Source organism: Neovison vison, chromosome 4 (assembly GCF_020171115.1).
Source record: "Neovison vison isolate M4711 chromosome 4, ASM_NN_V1, whole genome shotgun sequence".
In the NCBI taxonomy this organism is placed as follows: Eukaryota; Metazoa; Chordata; class Mammalia; order Carnivora; family Mustelidae; genus Neogale; species Neogale vison.
In genome coordinates, this window is record NC_058094.1 from 38,971,763 (window position 1) to 38,994,073 (window position 22,311).

The following is a 22,311-nucleotide window of genomic DNA, read 5'->3' on the forward strand; positions in this document are numbered from 1 at the left end:
AGTCAGTCTGTCTGAAGCCCTGGGCAGTTTCTGCACCCGCAGCCCTGAACGGGAGGGAGCCCAGGCCAGACCAACACCAGGGAGGGCCCAGGGGGCCTGAGGGCTTGAGGTGGGACCAGGCAGGGCCTGACAAAACCTGGTGCAGGAAAGATTTTGCTCAGGACACTGAGGGGAGAACATTTTCTTTTTTATTTGCTAGTCTCAGAATTCCTCTGACTGGACCAAGCCAGCCCCTGGAAAGTGGCCACCAGCAGATGCCCCAACCGCAGCAGGCGACTGGGGCAGAAGACCAGGGGAGGAATTTCTTGTGCTGCTAAGAAGGGAAGGGCAAGAAGGGAGTTAGCAGGGGGCCCAAAGGCTGAGCATTCTTCAGAGAAACCCCTTGGGGGCGGGGGAGCTCCTGAAGAGGCTGGGAGAGGGGACAGGCAGACCGTGCAAAGAAGGTACAAGGATGTCCAAGAGACGTCTAGGTTGTTTGCTGAGCAGTGGGTGAGATGACCTTGCCAGAGCTGCCCCAGCTCTCCAGAGAATTCTATTAAGCCCATGAGTATTTGGTGTGGGTGATTTTTGTTGTGGAAACTGAAGAAGGGTCAGAGGTTCAAGCAGAAGATGGGAATGATTCAGGCTGCACTCAAAAAATCTGAGATTTTGCGGTCGGACAGGAGCCAAAGAACACAGAGCGCCTGAGATTCAGAGTCCGAGGTCTCGATGCTTCCATGGGCCACAGCACTGGAGGAGTCGAGCAGATGTTACCTCATCTTGGGGAACAGGAAGGCCCCTATCCAACTGCTCTCAACCCCGAAAATGAAGTGAGGAGAAAACAGGAAAATGTGGTTTGGCTCCATAAATGTGACACTAATTACAGCCGTTTGTGCAAATGCTTCCCATTAATGCTTAATTGCTTACCATGTGGTGTAATAATTATGCATTGCATGAACTGTGTGTCAGATTAGCTGAGTTTTATTTCCTCTGTAGGGGCCGGTCTTCCTCTCAAGTCTTGAATCTTGAATCCTGAGGAAGCCTGGTTTGGTGGCCCGATTGCCTATGGGCAACCAACCACGCGTGGCTTTTCTTACAACTTAAAAATATATAGACGTAAGCCCACACTCAGCATCTAAGCAATTCTCTCTAAGAGGCGGAGTGCCGCTTGCTGGCTCCAATGTCAGTACATGGTCAGTCCATTTTTGGCCAAAAAAAAGAGAATGTGAGTTCTATCTGCGTCTTATCTATTTGACCTTTTTTTATTTAAAAGACCTATAAAGTGTCCTTCACCAAAGCTACTAGATCCCTGCACACCTCTAAAACAGAACTGGAATCATCATTCCCAGCCAGTGTTAATAACTCATCCAGAGTCAATGCTTCAGAAAAGAGAATAAAATAGAGAAACAATTCCTCGAGGTACAGTTAATAGAGACAGTGGATAAAAAGTCTCCCCGGTGGGTCCCCTTAAAGAACAGCTTGGAAGTAACAGAGACCAGTGCATGAATTCAAAAAGGTTATTTCTAAGAAGGTGCCTTCAACGATTTTCCAAACTCTCTCCGCTTGCCTACTATGTGCCAGGCTCTGGTCCTGGCACTGTGATGGTGGGGGGCGGTGGAGAGGGGGGAGGCCAACCTAAAATGCACGAGTTATAAAGCCTCTTTTCTTTCCTTAGGGAGATAATGACTTGGTTGGGTGAGGGGCCACAGATGAACTCAAGAGGCCCTCGAGAGAGTTGGGGAGGACAGTACAATAACATTAGCAAAGCAATCTTACTTCTGCAAGTCTTCTGATCCGAGTTGAGGATGTACCCTTGTTTGCACCTGCAGACGTACGAGCCCGGGGTATTGATGCAGAAGTGGGCACAGCGGTGCTCCAGGATGCTGCACATGTGGACCGCTGAAAAGGAAGATACACTGAGTTAAGGTGATGATGACGCCTTCTCTGCCTTCACCCACCCACGTGTATCCAGAACCTGCTGTGAAGGAGAACGCAGGACCCAAAGGAAAGCAAAGTGTTGTCCCTACCCTCAAGGGGAAGTACAGCCTCTGGCTGGACAAGACAGTCTTAGATAATTGCCATTAGCAGATAAAGGCCCACAGAGGGTTCAAGGGAAATGATGCAAGGTTGACATATGAAACTGCTGATAAAAACAGGTCAAAAATGATCAACCAAAGAACAGACATTTCACGGTTCAATGAATAATGCTTAACTGGGGAATCAGAAAGTTTACTGATACCGGAGGGGGCTTTGGCTAATGCATAGATTTTCAGCAGCAGCAATGGGGTTGAAGGAGAAGCTGTTAGTTAAATGAGGACGTGGCAAAGAGTCAACAGTTTTTCAGGACCATAAATCCCAAAAGAAATCTTTTTTTTTTTTTTTTTTAAGATTTTATTTTATTTATTTGAGAGAGAGAGACAGTGAGAGAGAGCATGAGCGAGGAGAAGGTCAGAGGGAGAAGCAGACTCCCCATGGAGCTGGGAGCCTGATGTGGGACTCGATCCCGGGATTCCAGGATCACGCCCTGAGCCGGAGGCAGTCGTTTAACCAACTGCGCCACCCAGGCGTCCCCCAAAAGAAATCTTTTAATATGCAAAAGTGTCATACAGAATATTGTGGAGTAAAGAATGCATTCCTAAGTTCCATGTTTCCATAATCTTTTAATCTGATCTTAATTTAAAAAATCTGCATTTAGTTTCTGAAGTCCTTTGGCTTTCAGATACATCAATTCTTGCATAAGTCTATCAGGAGCTCATAAAAATGCTCACTGTGTTTTACATCTTAGTTTATTACTTTATTCAATGTAATTCAACTTGAACGTATTTAAAATTAACAAGCATCATTATCCACAGGGTACAAGTTACGCAAGTGTTCTCATAAACAAAAAAGATGCCCGCGTGTAGAAATATATTTTTATGAAGCTGAAATAAAAGAGGCTTTCAAAAGCTAAGAACAAGCCCACTAATCCAGTGCTTAGGAAAACCGAGCTACTGATGAAACTGATGGTGTACGTTACATAGATGTCTCGTTACCAGTAGGTAGGAAATAAATAAAGGGAGTAAAACTTCAAATTCTGAACAATACCATTTAGGATGATGGTTGTGAGCTTCCAAATGCAGTGTCGCCATGACTTTAGAGAACGTGATTCTGAGAATAATGGGAATTGACTGTCTATCTCAGATATGATCAGATACGTGAGATCTAGCTTATTCCCTTCCAACACTTGAGCTATCGGTCCTATGATTGATTCTTCCTCGTTGTATTTCACCATCTCCCCATCAGCCATCATTTGAGCAGTGCCCAAATTTTCACACTCACTCACGATGCTGTGACGAACGTTCTCAAACGCATCTCCTTGAGCCCCGGTGCAGCTGTTTTGCTGGGACCGGGTCCCTCCTTTGAATAGGTGTGGCCTACTCGCCTTGCAAGGTGTCCCATGCCAGCTGTGCATGAGGATAACGATGCCCACAGCCCCCAAAACTTCAGCACTGGAGATTATCAAGATGTTCAGTTTCTGACAGTCCTACAAGTGGATCATCATTCTGCTTTTAATTGGCACTTGCTCTGCACCCCGGAAGGCTCTCTTCCTACCATGGACTGCTGGAGCCCAGTAACCCACGGGCCTGGGGGCTTTCCCAAGGAACGCTCAGTGTGTCCCTCTCCTCTGTAGTGAAGGCAGTCTCACATCCGGGCAAAGAGCCACATAGCAGTTATCCACCAGTTGAAGCCCCGGTGACGAGCCTGGTGCCTGTCTTCTCACCAGGACCCTGGCAGATGAAGTAAGGGGACAGGAGATGCGACGCAGAGCAAACATCCATTGGCAGCAGGCAGCACAGGGGTGAAGAGGGAGGGGCCCAGAAGCAGATGGCCTGAATGCTCCGCCTCACCACTTACTATGACTTCGTATGAATTACTTAATTTCCCTAAACTCCACTTTCTTCACCTGTCAAATGGGGAAATTACAAGAACAACCGCAGAGGGTTTGGGAGTGACAGCTTGTTCCCAAGGCTCGTGTTGGCCGTGTGCCGTGAAAGAATGGGAAGCAGGAGACTGGAACTTGGTATACTACAAAGGGCACAGGATGAAAAGCCATATTTGTGCCCTGGTTCCCCTATGCCTGAATGAGGGAGGGGAGTTCAGGTAAGTTGGGTAGCTCTTTAGACCTGTTTTTTACCCTGTGGAATAAAGGCATGAATGGTGTCTAGGGACCCTCAGTACAGACATTTAGTTTTTTGTCTGTGTAACACCCCCCCTACCACCTTTTTCTAGAAGCTGCCCTCCCTTCTCACCTCAAATGCATGGGGACTGTTGAATCTGTCCCCATGCATTTGAGGTGAGAAGGGAAGGCATCCAGGAGGGGGCTGCCTTATACTGCACAGGGTTTGACAGAACAGAGAGGAAGGGGAGGCAGAGGGAGAAGATGGAGATAAAGGGGCACCGTCATTCATTACCCTTCTCCTGATTTCCACGAGGTAATAGAATATAATCTCCCCCACCCCCAAAGCTGGTTCAAATTGAATTTCTGTTCCTTTCAAGCAGAAGAATCCCAACAGTTTTTACTAAGATAAAATAAAAAAATTTCCATCTGTAAAATTTTATGGATGAGTGATTGGTGTTTCCAAAGAACATCAGCTATCCCCTGGGACTGGCCTCTGGGGTGGGATTGAAAGGGAGGCGATCATCTTGCCTCCTCCACTGGCCTCCAGAAGTTCTAATGGGTTGCAACTGGGTCAAGGCACTGTGTTCTGGGGAAGGAATCACTAATCAGCAAACTGGGTCATTGGCAGGATTGGATTTTTTTACACTAGGAAATAGGAATCTTATTAACAAATGTATAAATGACCAAAGGAGTGCTAGGGCTGACTAGGGGTCTAGAAAAGAACACTTATTGGGTATATAGAGTCAACTTTTGTGGAAGTCAGTCTTATCTCCCACCTAACATTAGAGGGCCAAAGGGCTGTACTAAGCGTAGACCTTTCCCAGGCTGGTTCATGAAAGGGGTGTCTTAGGAGCACTACTATAGCCTTCATCTGTGCCGGACCTGGGTGGGATCGAGCTATTAGGGGAGGAAAGGCCTGCTGATAGAGCAGGGACTGATAGAGTAGGGAGCAAGAGGTTAATTAAAATCAGCCCTACCCGGGTTACAGTGAATCACCAGGAAGCTCAGGATAGACCTGTGTTTTTCAGTCCCCAGATTCAGTGCCCCCTCTCACTGGGAGGCAAAAATGGCAGGCCCCAGGATGTGTAGGTTTTGGTCATTTTGTAGACAGGGCCCCAATTCACAGGATGCCTCGTTTCCAAGTCTCTCTGGTGCTCTCAGGGGTGGCCTGAGAATGCAACCTCAGCATTCTACCCCTTGCTGTGGCTGGTGTAGGAATTTACTGCCCAGGGACATAAAGCCACCGCTGTGCCCAAGTTCATGTCCACACAGCCAGTGAGAGCCAGATGAGGTCTCCCAATCAAGGGCAGTCTGGCTCCAGAGCCTGAACTCTTCCTAGTTTTACAATACAGTTTCCTGCTTCCATCACACAGGAAGACTGCCTATCTCCTCCCCCCAACAGATCCAGCACGTTTTTCAGCTCTGCTGGAAGTGCAGAACCCCAGCCCTTCTTCCTTCCGAAATCCTCTCCCTACCTGCACCATGGCCTCCATTGCCCTGCCTACCCCTTCGTCCGCCTTTTTCACACTGTGGGTCACATCTCCTTAGCAGGCTATAACATTAAGAAAGAATCTGGACTGGTTCTTTGCTGCTGTTGTTATTGCTTTAATGACACAGAAAATCCATCGGAAATATCATTCCTTTCCTGGCTTCTTGCCATGGTGCAACCCCACCTCCCCAAGTAGCCAAGAAACTCCTACTCATCTGTTGAGTGTGGGTAGCACACAGTGGTCAAGAGGTAGGCTCTGAACTAGAATGCCTGGGCTTACACCTCTACTCTACCACAGTGCTGTGTGACCCTGGACAAGTCATTGAACCTCTCTGGGTCTCAATTTCCTCTTCTGTAAAATAAGAGCTGTAAGAGCACTTACTTCACAGATTTGTTGTGTGAATAAAATAAGCTAATGTACGCTAATAGCTCAAATCAGAGCATTAATATTATGATATTAATAACAATAAATGGTAATGATTATTATTATCATCTCCTTTCTACAGCCCTCCTGGAGCCCCTAGAGAGACCCGGATGTTCTCTGATCAGAGGTCCCTCAGTCCAGGTGACTTTCCGAAGAGCACATTTTGGAGAGCTGACATCCCGTTTCTCTGCAGTGAGAGAGAGCATCTTCGCACAAGCCTGGAACCCTCAGGCCTGGCATGTGGAGGGTAAGAGCTTGGGCCAGAGAGCATGCAACCTGAATCTCCAACCCTGCTCTTTGAAGTTGCTTATCCTTCCTAAGCCTCAGTTTCTGCTTCTGTAAAATGGGAGTAATAACAGCACCTGCCCCATAAGCCTGTTATAAGCACTAAATGAAAAGACAAGTGGAAAGTACCTAGCCCAAGACAAAATTAGCTGTTATTCTCAGAGCGTAGCTCAACGAATGTTTAAGGAAGAAATGAGACTTCCAAACCCTCACAGAGCGCAGAAACTTGGAAGATGCTCATTCCTGCTGTCTGATAATCGGAGTGCAGATCAAAACCGAGCCCATCTGCCTAGCTTGCTGGTCCTCCGAGTATCTGACTGCAATCACACACAACACGGTGCACACTGAATGGGGCTCTACAGTTGATAACCCGCATTCCCACATCTAGTCTGGAGGTAAAATCCCCATTTTACAGATTTGCAAAGTACCCTACGGCCGGCAGGGGGCGACGCTGAGATTCGAGTCTGCTCCTCCGCCTCCCACCCTAGAAAGGCTCCCGGTCAAATTCTGAGGTGAATGCCAACCTCAAAGCTGGTTTACCTAGTGTGGCTTGAACTTGGGCGGGGGCGAGGGGGCGGTGTCAGAAAATGGCTTACCTTTATTTTAATCTATTTATTATTATTATTACTATTACTTTTTTTTTTTTTTTTTTGTCAAGAGAGAGAGGTCACAAGAAGGCAGAGAGGAGGCGGGCGGGGGGTGGGGTGGGGGTGGGAAGCAGATCCCCGCGGAGCTGGGCTCCTGATGCGGGGTTCGATCCCAAGACCTTGAGATCACAATCAGAGCCCAAGGCAGAGGCTTAACCCACTGAGCCACTCAGGTGCCCAAGGAAATGGCTTACCTTAAAAGAGGGATTTACAACCCCCGAGGTGCAGAGGAGTGGAATGAGCCAGAACTTTGGAAGCAGCACCCACCTTCGCCTGGCAGCTCTCGGGGAATTCACTCGAGCAGTTTACTAGGGTGCAAAGACGGAGGGATCCTACTGTGTTGCCTCCCCCCCCCCCCCCCGAGTTTCGTGAGGATCAAATACAAGAACAGAAGGGAAAGTGCTTTACAAATGTCGGATATTGTCATCTTAACTGCTAGGTGGATGACTAGGCCTCGGGGCCTCCTCGACCTTTGAAGACAGCTGGCGAATGGCTCCGCAGAACCGGGGATGCTGTGGGAGCAGAGCTGGTCTCCTGAGGCGGCCATGCAGAGAGACGAACAAATGGCAGAATACCGATATTTTCTTGGAGCTTCCAGATGACAACAAAGTCCGGGGTGGAGGGTCCAAACGGCCTTTTAATTTTGCTGACAGAGAAGCTCCTTCTTCAGACAAGTCAACAGCCTCCGCCTCAGCCCGCCTTTCCATTTGCTGATCAACCCAGAATGCTTCTAGAAGAATGCCTCCATTGACATTTTCCGAGACAAATGAATAAACCCATTAGAACGGTTAGGGAACCAATTTCTGTTTTAGTATTTCCAGGAAAAGGGGAACATAAATTCTGCAGAAGTCATTTAAAGTCATAAACCTTAACATGTTTGCAGCGCATTCTACTGGCTGAGGTTGACCAGGTGACCTGCGGCCAAGGCTCCCTCAGCCGGGCCCTTCAAAGGTGCCCCGCCAAATGGCACTATTGAAAATTCTCCAAGTGACACTGCAGAGAAAAAAGTTCTTTTGCCTGCAGGGCATTGATTTTTTTTCTTTTTTAAGTAAATCTTTTGATTTGGGCATCAAGACACAATGGAGTCTCTGCTTTTTGAGGTTAGTTCTCAGCCAGGGATTTTTTTTTTTTGAGGTTAGTTCTCAGCCAGGGATTTTTTTTTTTTTTTTTAAGACGCAATAAAACACAGTTTTTGCCCCCTAAGACTTCGGTGGGGGGAGTGGCAGTTCCTAGGCTCTGTCAGAGTCTGCGAACAGGGTGAGAGTCCTCAGAGCCCCCAGAGTGTCAGTGTCCTGCTCCCGGGGAGCTGGAGATGAGTCTGGTCCTTAAGCTCATTCTCCACAGCCACGCCTGGGGAACAACAGTCATCTCAAAATAGACATTTCCTTTTGCTTGCCCACCAAGGAAGCATGGCAGCTGGAGGGGACAGGGACAAATGGAGGTGGGCGAGGCAGGACTGGACACTGTTTACCAGGCCAGGAGGCAGGTTTCCAGTTTCCCGGGATTAGCAAGGAGACTGGGTGGGCCCCTTGGCACCCCCACTTGGAGGAGGAGATGACAGGAAGCCAGGGGAAGAAGAAGGAAACTAGGAGGAGGGCAAGTTGGCCCACAGGGAAACACTGAGTCAGAAGTTCCAGGTGAGGGTCCCTGAGAGCCATCCGGTAAGGAAGGGAGAGCAAAGCCTTGTGGAGACTAGGGTCAGAAAGCAAGAGAGAGTGGAAGAGCCTTGCAGCAGATGCAGCTCAAGGACATGGGGAGGCATCCCCCTTGCAGGAGGAGGGGACCTCAGCTCCGTCCTCCCCATGCACCGGGCCTCTTCGAGGAGAAAACCTCCACCACTTGCATCGCCATGGGCCAACACTGCTTGGTATTCGACCCCATCCAAGGAGATGTTGTGGTTTCTTTTTTTTTTTTTTTTTTTTTCTCCCCTCCTGATCCCATCTCTACTCCAACTCATGAAGTTTAACTTAGGGAATGCCGGAGCAATCCAATGTGCTGGAGAAAAACTTTGCCTATCTGTTCCTCTTCACTCAGCAGTTTGGGTTTGAACATCCCTTCTCCAGGGAATTTTCCCTGAGCACCCTGGCCGGGATGAGGTCCTGGCCTGAATTCTTCCTCCATGCCTCTGTCACAGCTGCAGGTACTTCCCTGTGTCATTATAGCCTTACTCTCTGACCCCTCAGCTAGCATGCAACCCCAAGACACGCTGTGTCTATCCTGGCCTTTACCCAACACCCTTGCCAGCGCAGTACCTGGGACAAGGTTAGCCCACTCTATGCTAGAAGATGAAAGAAGAAATCCTAATGATCCCCTGAAAGAGTCCCAGAGGAGCAGGACTTACTGCACAGCTTGTTCTGGAACACGGAGGTCAGTGACTCCATCTGGCTGAAGTTGGCCACCAGAAAGACGTGGTCCTCATGGGGCTCACTCCCGATGGCCTTCAGTGTATTGAGGTCCACCTGGCCCACACCGATGGCAAAGATCAGGATGCCCGTGTCCCGTGCCTTTGCAGCCACCTCGGCCACGGAGTCCTGTGGCCTCCCGTCGGTCACAATCATTATGACCCGCAGCACATTCTCCCTCAGGGGGCGGGCCCCCTCAGCTTCCGAGAATGCGATGTTCAGGGCATACTGGATGGCCAGCCCTGTCATGGTGCCAGTGGACAGGTGCCTCATCCTCTTGACCGCACGCTCCACTTCGGACTTCCTCTTGAAGGTCTTGAGGGAGAACTCATTCTTGACGGTGCTGCCATACTGCAGGAGGCCCACCCGGGTGACATCCGGGCCTATGTCCAAGAACTGCAAGATGTCCACAATGAACTCCTTGACCTTGGCATAGTCATGGGTGTTGACACTGCGGGAGCTGTCAATGATGAAGACCAAGTCTGCCCGCTTATTCTCACAGGAGCTCTCTGGGGAGAGAGGAGAGGTCAAACTCATTAGAGAAGCACTGAGGGCCCCTGAAGGCTGGCTGTTACTGGAAAGCCCAGGGGTCCGGAATCACCTTGCAGAACTCTGATTTTCTTTGGTTTTTCTTCCCCCCTCGGGAAAGCATGAAAGGTGTAATATGCATGACTGGGAGATCATGAGTATTGGCTACAAGGAGAAACTATTTGTGCAGGATAAACAAACACTTCAGTTCCTAGAAAGTCATCCATACAGTTTTTAGGTGGGACAAATACCTGATCGGGGTCAAGATGATTTGATGATTGACTGACTGTCCCATAAGCGTGGCTGGATACTGCAGGGAATACACCACAAGCCAATGGCCCATGTCAAGGAGCTTACAATCCACCTTGGGAACTTAACTAATGGACCAAATGAAAGAATAATTACATGAAGCAGTGTGGTGCTTACACTAGATGTTCCAGGAACAGGAATGTTAGTGGGCTGGGATCAAGGAGATAGGACATGAACTAGGTTTATGCAGTGTTTGGATCGAGAGAAGGAACACATGGAGAGAGGCACATGAACAGAAGCCCAAGATGGCAGGAATATGGTGGAAATGGAAACTACTAGGAGGTGCAGAGAGGAATGGAGCTGGAGGGTAACCTGAAGCCAGCCATGAAGGGCCTGAGAATACGTGAGTGTCACATTATGTCACTGAGCTGAGCTGTAGGGAGCTCGCATAATAAGTCAAATGAAGAGGTTGCAGACAATTACTGCCCCAATCTTGCTGAGAGAGGGACTCAACCTTAACTGGAGGGGGTGGGGGAGCATAGGGGAACTGGAAAAGGGACCAACCAAAAAACATTTCTATCTTTTTTTTCCTTTTTTTTAAAGATTTTATTTATTCGGGGTGGCTGGGTGGCTCAGTGGGTTAAAGCCTCTGCCTTCGGCTCAGGTCATGATCCCAGGGTCCTGGGATCAAGCCCCACATCAGGCTCTCTGCTCAGCAGGGAGCCTGTTTCCCCCTCTCTCTCTGCCTGCCTTTCTGCCTGCTTGTGATCTCTGTCTTTCAAATAAATAAATTAAAAAAAAAAAACCTAGTCTGTTTAAAAAAAAAGATTTTATTTATTCATTTGACAGATTTATTTATTTGACAGATTTATTTGACAGAGAGGCAGGTGGGGGCCAGAGGGATATGTGGAAGCAGGCTCTCTACTGAGCAGAGAGCCCAATGCGGGGCTCGATCCCAGGACCCTAGGATCATGACCTGAGCCGAAGGCAGAGGCTTTAATCCACTGAGCCACCCAGGTGCCCCCCAAAAACATTTCAACCAAAGACACCATTAAATGGGAAAAAGGCCAATGTCAAGTCTCTCCCCCACTCCCGCCACCCTTATTCCTTCAGCCCCCAAGCAAGAAGGCTAGAAGAGGTTTGAGTCTGTGGCTAAAACTCATCACATTCTAGGAAGAGGCTGATATGGGATGAGATGAGAGGCCTCCTGCCTCAGAGGGTGGAGGCTGGGTCTCCCTGCTGGAGTTCTCAGATGTTCTGAGCTACTGCCTCCAGCCAGCAGGGAGTCCCTCCTCCCCTTCCCAGACTCTGTAGCTAAATCCAGATTTGACAGGGATTAGAGAAGGGATCCCAAATGCTTGTCCTAAATCCCAGTCACCACAGCTGCGAGAAAGAGAGAGAAAGCCAAATATGAAACAGTGAGCCCAGTCATCAAAATGAAAAGTGGGAAATGCCATGAAGTCATCCTGTCCACCCCGGCTTGCCAGGCTGTGACTCGCCCCGAGCGAGTCACACACCTCATCCACTTATGGCCTCATAAGTCTTCCGATTTGGGGATAAGGAAGCACCCCTGAACAGCAGCATCCTGGCAAGGAGACCAAGCTTGTGCTGCACCCACATCTAACACTGGGGCTATGTGAATTCAAAGTGAGTTTCTCAAACCAGAGGCCCCAGACGCCACCTTTGAGGATTCTGGGAGAAAGATCAATATAAAACCTGCCATTTGTGTGATGTTTTCAAAATCCTTTCTCCAGAGCGCATTCATCACTATGGTCTCATCTGAGTTTCAGAATAAACTCTTAAGAGGAAAGTACAGTGTCATATCCATTGGATACATAGAGGTACCAAGAATTGGAAAATCTCTTCTAATATAGAAAAAAGCCTATATGGAGACACACCAACACCCACCACATTAGGGGTTAGTGAGAATTCAAGGCAAAGAGGGTGGCCTTGGGCCCCATGTGTGGGAACCCTCTTGTCTGCCCACACTGCCCGTCACTTCTCTCCAGGGGAGAAGGCTTCTACTCCTGGCCACGTAGTCCGGGTTGCCCATAGACACCTGCCTTATGAGGCAAATGGCTGAAATCCAGTCCAGCGCTGGGCCCCCAGGGCTGCATCCATCCTGAGATGTACCTAGAAGGGGTGCCTCTTTTTATTTTCACAAAAGTGCCCATGGTCTAGCATATAGCCCTTGATCGGAGCCATGGAGGACAGACCCACAGGTCTCAGGAGCCAGGCTGGCCCCCGTCCAGGAGCCACAGGCCCTCCACCACTGATGTGTGAACTTACTGCAAGGAGAATGTGGCCCAATGTTCTCTGCCTGGGAGGGGGAACGGAAACCAGGCTCAGACCCTGCCACGGTGGGAAATATAAAGGAAAGTCTGCTTGGAAGGAGAGGAGACAGCCGAATGGCCCCCTAAGAATGCTTCCTCTGGAGAAGTTTGGAAGCAGGAGGTCGTCTGGGGTTGGGATTCCTGCTGTGGGTCTTAGTCACCATATCAACATCCCATCAAACATCACAGTCACTTTAAAGGGAAGCCTGGAGGTTCCACGGGGAATGGTGTGCTAAACTAGGTTAGTTTCCGTCAAAACAAGTATATCATTTTCACAACGCCTGGGCATTGACCGAAACACCACAAAGGTTCGAAATGGTGTTGGAGTTCCACAGGAGCCGTGACTGTGAGTGGAAAGTGAGTCTTGGCAGCCCAAGTGAGTGAGTTTTCTTCAAGACAATTTCTCAGGTCTCTTAAGGGCTAAGAACCACAGTCTTGCAGCTTGTCCCTGAGAGGACCAGTTCAGTGGTTCTCAGACTGCAGGTGCCTCCCAAGCCCCCAGAGAAGCATTAAACACTGAGATTGTGGGCCACACTTCCAGAGTTTCTGACCTTGTAGATTTAGGGTGGCACCAGAAAAATCTGCATTTCTAGCAAGTTCCCAGGTGAAGTTGATGACGCTGGTTAAGGAACCACACTTGGAGAACTATTAGTTTTAGGTACTAGAGAGATTGCTGGAGGAAAGACGTTCTGGCAAGTTTGTTTGTTTGTTTGTTTGTTTAAGATTTTATTTATTTGACAGATAGAAATCACAAGTAGGCAGAGAGGCAGGCAGAGAGAGAGGAGGAAGCAGGCTCCCTGGTGAGCAGAGAGTCCGATGCGGGGCTCGATCCCAGGACTCTGGGATCATGACCTGAGCCGAAGGCAGGAAACTTTAACCCACTGAGCCACCCAGGCACCCCGTTCTGGCAAGTCTTGACCTCACTATCTCACTGTGAATTCCCCAAAGTGGGAAACTAGTCTCATTCATCTTTCCAACCATGCAGCTGGGAACAGAGTTAAGTCTTCCGTCAACATTTATGGAATTAAATGGAATTCTGGGTGGCAGAGCAAGGTTCTAGGTGGAAGGAATTGAACCAGAGCAGTCATTTCAAGGAAGTGGATGAAAACCACAAAGTCAACGTGCTCTAGAGCAGGTGTGGCTCTAGAGTCAGATTCTAGTCACAGATTCTAGACCCCAATATTCACCATTTTATGAGGAAGTATGGCCACTTTTGAACTTTGGTTCACAGACTCACAGGCTAATAAATTGTTAGAGCTGGAGGGGTCTAAACAAAGTCAAGTCACTCAGTGTACACAAGGGGAAACTGAGGCTCAGAGACGGCTCATTGGTGTCAGACCTGGGATGATAAAGAGTCCCCATAGCTTTTCCACATGGGGACTGCTAAGAGGTGTTTCCAGAAAATGGACTCTCCTCTGTGTGTATTCCTTTCACAGACTGGTTCTGATTAACAGCATCCCCGTCTCCCAAGCCTGGGAGAAGAGCACACAATCATCCTTCTGGCCCCTCATGACAGACTTTCAACAGCACTGGATGAGGTTTTGTGGGAAGATCATAAAATGTCATCCCTTGAACCACAAAGTGACAGTCTGGACCTTGTCAACTGCACTTCAGTACTGTCAACTTGCCCTCAAAGCCCACAAGTTGGGCAAACAAGTGTCTCTTACTGTTGAACTTGAGCCAGGACAATTTTAAGAAACATTCCAATCCAGCAGGATTCCAGTGTGCAACCTTGGAGTGATTTCCATTGCTCAGGGTTGCAGACTTGTCACTAATCAGCCTCCCTTGCTCTGGCTAAATTCAGTCATGGCCGTGGAATTGGACAACAAATATTTGGTACCATCTGCCTGGGATCAAAGCATGCTTGGAGAAGGAAAGTATGTGAATATCTATAACATGCAGAGAATCAAAGGGGGCTCAGAAACACTTAGTGAAGTGACGTATAGTTCTACGACCTCAGTGTAAGTCACCTTTTGTCCACATGATCTTTGAGCCTCTCCTTGACCTCTCTGACCTTAGTTTCTTCTTCTGCAAAATGGTGATAATAATACCTCCCAGAGATGTGGTGAAACTCAAAAGAATAAAATAATAATTTATAGCTATTCTTTATTGAGCACCTAATATGTACTGGGCCTTGTTCTGAACACTTTCCAAGTGTTGGCTTATTTATTCTAGACACTGTTACTATTGCCATTTTACAGATGAGGACAGTAAGCCTCAAAAGACCAAATAATTAGCCCAGGATCTCATACTTAGGAAGCAGAGGAGCCAGGATCTGACCCCATCTTGTCTGCCTCTGTAGCCCACACTCTTAACTGCCAAGCAATACTCAGAAAGGATTTTGTCCTTTTCAACCCACCATCGTCAGCATACTCAAGGTGCCCCAGAACTGCACCGGCCTTTGGGGGTCAGTTCTTTCCTTCCCTGGAATCCAGGCCTGAAAGCTATGGCTCCAACTTGCCTGCATCTTGCCAAGCGCTTCTCCCTGCAAGATGCCTATCTGCATTTTAAAAAATGTAATAGAATGATAAAACAGATGCTTGCCTCCCTGAATAGCAGCAGCGCTTCTGTCAGGCTGCTGGTCACCCCCATTCCCACTCACTCCCATTCTCACTCACCTGACAAGTGCTTGTTGAGAGAGGAGTAGGAGTAGGAGCAAGGCCGGGGAGGGCAGGGTGAGGCGCTGCGGGATGGGGCAGGTGTGAGGGAGAGCTGAGGGAACTCGCATCCCAGAAGCATTTGGTGTCTGTGAATTGAGGTGTATAGGCTGGTCAAAGACAGCCAGCCAGAGAGACGAACAGACTGAGAGAAAGAGACTGCCAAGTAGAAGGGCACCACAGGCTGACCCAGTTCCGTGCTCAGGGAGGCCTCAGAGGTGCCCACAGGAGCCTGAGATGTGGCCCCCAAGTCCACTTCATGTAGCTTTGTTGCCATGGGCCTCCAGACCATGACTAGTGGTTGGGACTTACAGGTGATTTCATGGACATTTCAGAGGCGATTTAGCCTATTTTTTACTTTTGTCCCTGATGTGACTTCACCTGAAACTCCCCTGTATTTAGGGCAATTGACTGGGGCCTGTGATTCTTGGCCTGTGCTGGAAAGACCGTGGTCCTTCCCTCCCTCTCCAATTCCCTTATTAGTCAGTCGCCAGCTGCTGCAGGACCTTCCGCCAGACACTCGGCAGGGCTATTGATGAGCTATGGCCTTCTTTGAAAGCGTTATGCTTTACTCACATCTTCCTAAAGAACCACTGGGGAATACCCTGCAAACTTGATTACCTTCTATTAGGGAAACACCCTGGACTGCTTCGTGGTATCTAAAACATACCTTGGCCCCATTAGCAAATCATTCCCCACTTGCTAAGATTTTCCAAACGTGTTTCCAAATTCTGGGGCACTTATGGTTCTATATACACCATTACATACAATTCTGGGAGCAGTGGCTAATAAACCGAACAACAGAGTCAGGAGCAGAAAGGATTTCTGGGCACTGGAATAATGAGTCAAAGCTGACAAGATGAAACCTAACTGGTATAAATGTCAAGCCCTGCACATAAGGCTCAAAAACCCAAGTGTATAAGCCATAGGAAATGAACGTCTGGATTGATAGCAAGTCACATGATAAAGTCTCAAGGCAAGGCAGCAGATCCCAAGCTTTACACATTGTCCCCCAGTCTTCCGGTGCTGGCACCTGTGAGACTCCCTAATTGATCCCAGGCTAAGAATCAAAGTTCAGCCACAGAGTAGCTCCTAACACAGCTCCCCCGAGTTCCCTCCACCTGGCGCCTGGAGGGGGCTTAGGAGTGAAAACTATTTGCCAACCAGACACTTTGCAATGAAGCCCATTAGATCCCCCCCATACTCCCCCATCTCCACCCACCAACCTTAATGCCCCAACCATCTCATCAATGGCTTCCCTTGCCTGAGAGAATAGAGAGACTCTCCGAACCAATGGAACGCACACTTCCTCTCTTTACATCAGAAATTTCCTATATGTAAATATTTTGGTGAGTTTCATTGATCAGAGTCACCGTAGCTGAAGGTGGCAGCTATAAGTTCTCAGGATGTTGTTTCATCAAAGCAATTTCTCCAAAAGCCACCACCCTAAGGTTCACGGACAGCAAAGTCAATAATGTTCATGGGAGAATGAACTAATGAACTCTTTGGCCCAGAACTCCCCACCCTCTACCCTATACCCCAGTGATATCAAATGGTCTGTAGTTCCCTACATCCTCTCTGAGCTGCCTCCTCAGCTTAAGACAACCCTGTGGCCACCTATTTTTTTAAAAACCCTTCTTAGATGCCCAGCCCCCAAACACTGGCCTAAATGAGGCCTTTCTCTGAGCCCCCTGGTACCTGCCCCATTTATCTCTATCTGAGCATGTTCCTCCCTGCGTCTCATGCGTGGAGCCACCCAGCCACAAGTGGTATCTCCTGTGAATCCCTGGTTCCCACACAGTGTCAGGCATGACGCGCCATCATTCCTTTGATGTACATGTGACTGGGAGGGGTGGGAAGGTGGGGAAGAGAGAAGGTGCAAATCCCTCTCCATGAGCTGGGAAAACTGGTCAGTTTTCCAGTATCCTCAATGTCTTGAAGACATCTTGAAGACATCAGAGACTCCTCAGTTGTGTATATGAAATGCTAAGCACTAGGCAGCACCCTTGACCCAGTGAATACGAATCTCTGGGGCCAGTGCCCAGTAATCTGCACCTGTGACTCCTTCGGGTGATTCTTGGACACAACACATCTGAGAACTCTATCCCGAGGGGTATGTGAGCCAGGGAGACTCTGGCCACACACCCAAGAGACCAGAGAAGGCGATATCAGGGGACCCCTTCCCAAGACCAGAAGAGACCTTGTAAACATGACAACCGTACATCCTGGGTTTTCTCACATGCTCTGACCCACATTCTGCACCGATGTTGGACCATGTACATGTCAGATATGTCCTGGCTTTCAATTAGGTTCATAAAATAAATAAGGCAGACACCACTGTTACCCCAATTCTGAGGTTTAGAGCTTGAGTAACCAGTCTACTGGTATGGAGCAAATGAGTGGGGGCAGAATGTCACACCCACATCAGTATGACACTAGCACCTGTACTTTGTACCTGTAAGGGTCTGCCCCTCCCAGAGGAACTTGCTTGTGGGGCAGACTGAGTGGAGACATCCAATCAGTAAGCCGTATGTATATCCACTGGGAAAATTGGAATTCAATTGGCCACCTGTGTAGGGGCGGGGCTTAACCACCCCCATAAAGGTTGCTCTGCCAGGCTGTCAAAGGGGGGGCTGCTGCAGGAGAGCAGCGGCTGCTACAGGAGCGGTGAAGTCGGTGGAGAGCGGTGAAGCGGTGCGGAGAGCGGTGGAAGTCGGCGGAGAGCAGGGGAGTCAACGGTGAATAGAAGAGCTGTAACAGCTCTTGTAAGAGCTACAACCATGTTTGCAGTCTCCAGTCTCCCCCGGGCCCCAAGCCCCCGCCTGCAGCCTCGAGCCGCCTGCAGCTTCCAGCTTCCGGCGGTCTAGCCTCCGGCGGCGGCCCCGAGTGCCGCCGCCTGCAGCCTCCGGCGGCGGCCCCGAGCGCCGCCGCCTGCAGCCTCCAGCGTCCGGCGGCGGCCCCGAGCGCCGCCGCCTCCAGCGTCCGGCGGCGGCCCCGAGCGCTGCCGCCTCCAGCCTCCAGCCTCCGGCGGCGGCCCCGAGCGCCGCCGCCTCCAGCCTCCAGTTTCCGGCGGTCTAGCCTCCGGCGGCGGCCCCGAGCGCCGCCGCCTCCAGCCTCTGGCGGCGGCCCCGAGCGCCGCCGCCTGCAGCCTCTGGCGGCGGCCCCGAGCGCCGCGGCCTGCAGCTTCCAGCCTCGGGCGGCGGCCCCGAGCGCCGCCGCCTCCAGCCTGCAGCCGCCGCCTGCAGCCTGCAGCCTCCGGCGGCCGCCCCGAGCGCCGCCGCCTGCAGCCTGCAGCCTCCGGCGGCGGCCCCGAGCGCCGCCGCCTCCAGCCTCCAGCCTCTGGCGGCGGCCCCGAGCGCCGCCGCCTGCAGCCTCTGGCGGCGGCCCCGAGCGCCGCTGCCTGCAGCTTCCAGCCTCCGGCGGCGGCCCCGAGCGCCGCCGCCTGCAGCCTGCAGCCTCCGGCGGCGGCCCCGAGCGCCGCCGCCTCCATTCTCCAGCCTCCGGCGGCGGCCCCGAGCGCCGCCGCCTGCAGCCTGCTGCCTCCGGCGGCGGCCCCGAGCGCCACCACCTGCCGCCTCCAGCCTCCAGCCTCCAGCGGCGGCCCAGCAGTCCAGTTGTCAGCGGTCCCTCGACGCCTGCGGTCCTGATGCCTACAGACCCTAGATGCCAGCAGTCGGTCCTGACACCTGCAGCCCCTAGATGCCAGCTGTCTGGAGGCGTGAGCAGCCCTGAGATGCCAACGGCCCCTAGACACCAGCAGCCTCGCTGCAAAATGCCTCGCCACCCCGAACCACAAGTGGCCTTGTCCGCAGTGGTGGCTTCCTCCGGGTGGAAGCCTGGTCAGAGTAGCATCGTGGGGAGCAGAGTCTGTGTCATCTGGGTTGTCCTCCTTGTCATTGTTGCTTCTTCGTCATTGGGAGTGGCCTCATCCAGGAAATGGTCTTGTCCAGAACAGCCTCTTCTTGGGAGCGGCCTTGTCCGGGGAGCAACTTCATTGAGCAGTGGCCTTGTCTTGGGAGCGGCCTCTTCTTGGGAACGGCTCCAATCATGGAGCGGCCTCATCTGCGGAGCAGCAGCATCATCTAGAGCGGCCTCGTCCAGAGTGGCCTTCTTGGAAGTGACCTTGTTGGGTTCATCGTCCCCGCCTTTTCGTAAGAGGTAGCTCTGACTGGTTGTTTGATTCCTGATGCTTGGCGCGAAATAAAGTTTTGCTTGACCTTCGCTTTGTATCAGTCTCGTTCCTTTGATCACGGACCCTAACAGTACCCTGTTTCCCGGTCGGTGACCTAAAGTAAAGAGTCTCCTCTGAACAGGAAAAAACAGAGAAGAGTCTTACCCAGTGGCCCTCCTCATTGCCAGTTAACACATTTTTCCCTGGACAGAATCTGGGGAGGACTGGCAGCAGAGACTGGATGAGCCCCAGGAGTTAAAGGTCAACTCAAGGGGCACCTGGGTGGCTCAGTGGGTTAAGCCTATCCCTTCGGTTCACGTCATGGTCTCAGGGTCCTGGGATCGAGCCCCGAATTGGGCTCTCTGCTCAGCAGGGAGCCTGCTTCCCTCTCTGCCTGCCTCTCTGCCCACTTGTAATCTCTTTCTCTCTTTCTCTGCCAAATTAATAAATAAAATCTATTAAAAAAAAGAAAAAGGTCAACTCGAGACACACCCTTCTCATGCACATGTCCCCTTTACCCTCTGCCCTGAACCAGTGCCCTGGGAGTCCCCACTGTGCCTCAGCCACCCAGATTCACCTGCTGCGCTTATCCGTGCAGAAGTGTCTTCTGCATCACCAGGCAGTGGGGACAGTAAGCACTATTAATGGCAATGTACAACGATGTCATCCCACAAACACCATACCTATTGGCCCACAAGCCCACAAAACAATAGGACAGACCTCTGAGGTCACAACTGGCTTTATTCAATTTCATTTCATCCTGCCTGGCTCACAGCTGGTACCCAGAAGGTAGTGAAGCAAATGAAGACACTATGGGCAAAATACAGTGCTGGAGGTGTGGGGAGGGGACAAGGAGAAGATGCGGCAGTCCCTGCCCTCAGAGGCCTACCATCCAGGGGTTCGGTGAGACAAGCAAACAGAAGCTTGCAGAATGAGTCAGGGGAAGGGGAGCCATTGTTCGGTAATCCTATTCATAACAGACACGTGGCCAGAAGAGCCTAACAAGTAGTTACCAGAGACAGGAACTCCGAACGAGGACGCATGAACAGCCAAAATACAGAGCGAACACATGCTCTACCCCTTGGCCAGCTCCTGAAGAGAAGAATACCCAGTACTTCCAGATGGAGGGCATTTCCATGGACTTCCTCCTCTGCCCCCATTTACCCTGCTTTGAATGCCTGGTTGAGGAAGAAAGAAGGTAGAAGACAGCTAGGGGAAAGGAAAGAGTGGCTTTGGAGCCCCTCTGGTTTTCTCCTCCCTTCTGTGTGGTCTTTACCACGGACTTGCTTGTCCCAATGAGCTGTGCAGAAAGCAGTGGATACCACTCAAGATGCCACGTACCACATGCTTCTCTCAAGAACACATGACATAGGGTCAGGATGTCAACCCTTCTTCTAATAAGTTCTTTCCAACAGCCTCAGAGCAGAACCAAAGTTCAAGGGCAGCAGCTGAAATTTCAGTACCGTCAGGTTTGCTCTGCGGACACTTTCCCAAGCTGTTACCAAGGAGAACATTGGCAGGGCAGACAGATGAGTGTGGCTGGGGGAGATGGATGTTATCTGGCTGTGGAAAAACATACCGGGAAGCTTTTATGCAAAAATATACTCTCCAGTGTCACAGTGAGATTTTTGTTGTTGTCGTTCTTTTTTAAAGAAGGTTCTGGTGAATGATCTTGCATCTTTTGGGTCACAAGGAGGGATTCTGGATTGACACCAGCTCAAATTTCAGTTGTCCCTGCTGACTGTCATAAATTCCTTGAGGAACACAGCTCTCTAAGGCTCTCAGGGAGTGTGCACCAATGTGCCAGCAAAATGGAAAAGAAAAAAAAAAAGGAAAGAAAGAAAAAAACATGCCACATCACACCGAGTCTCCCTTCGTAACTGTTAACATGAGCTGAAAGAAAAGACATCATATGAGGTTCAACAATCGTGGTTTCCAGAACCCTGGACAATTTTCTTTGCAAAGAGCCAAAGAGAAAGCTGCCCCAGTTTAGCCCTGGAGAAAACAGTTTCCAAAGAACTGAATTTCCTTGCAAGGTAGCAGTATGCTAGAGTTTCACTGAAAAAAAAAAAAAAATGCTCCTCACATCTCTGAGTTTGTCGTACAAACAGGCTTTCTCCCAATTTCTAAAAAGATGTATAAAGAAGCCCAGAAATAATCCATGGTTTTAAAACTCATTGGGCTAAATTTGGTTCAGAGTGAATTTGGTAATCTCCACCAAAACCCCTCTCACTGTCTTTCTTTCTTTCTGAAACTGAGAAATGCCTCATATCTTAAAATCATAAACTAGGGGCGCCTGAGTGGCTCAGTGGGTTGGGCCTCTGCCTTCAGCTCAGGTCATGATCCCAGGGTCCTGGGATTGAGCCCCGCATCGGGCTCTCTGCTCAGCAGGGAGCCTGCATCTCCTCCTCACCCCTCTCTCTGCCTGCCTCTCTGCCTACTTGTGATCTCTATCAAATAAATTAATTAATTAAATATTTTTTTTAAAAAATCATAACCTACACACACACACACACACACACACACACACACTCAAAACCGGCCCGTCCCCCAGTACAAGACAGTACAGAAAATACTGGGGAACAGGTGATTTGTCCTCTCTGCAAAGTGAAAAACAGCATAGGCAGCTTGAAAAAAGCAACTGGCACTTAGCTCACAGGAGCGTTTTAACTTAATAAATTGAGCAAAGGCCTCCTCTGCTTTCTGGGCGTTCGGCTCACGGAAGTCGGGAGCGAGCAGAGAGACCTGTGAGGAGCAATGCAGGGTCAGGCTGGGAGAGACACTAGCTAGGAGAAGGAGGCCCTTGGGGCAGAGTGTGGCACGCCTTTCCCTGGAAGGGAAGAGGAAGGTGCGCACGGAGGCAAGGGGTTGAAGGTTTCCAGGGCCCTGTACCAGCAAAGACAAAGTTGCTCCTTGGAGTCACCTCTCTCATCATTTTGGTTTGGCTGAGTTATGCCAAGGGCCCCCTTTCTTTATGCTAGGTGCTGG

General features: G+C 50.2%; 1 protein-coding gene across 4 annotated transcripts in view; it reads right to left on the minus strand.

Annotated features, from left to right (window-relative positions):
* Nucleotides 1–22,311, minus strand: part of MATN2 (matrilin 2) — a 128,194-nt gene that overhangs the window by 80,990 nt on the left and 24,893 nt on the right. For all 4 annotated transcript variants that reach the window (XM_044245235.1, XM_044245234.1, XM_044245233.1 and 1 more), the window contains exons 2-3: nucleotides 9,325–9,894; nucleotides 1,756–1,878 (exon numbers count right to left, since the gene is read on the minus strand). In XM_044245235.1, coding sequence (XP_044101170.1) covers nucleotides 1,756–1,878; nucleotides 9,325–9,894 — 693 coding nt within the window. The remainder of the gene's footprint in view (nucleotides 1–1,755; nucleotides 1,879–9,324; nucleotides 9,895–22,311) is intronic.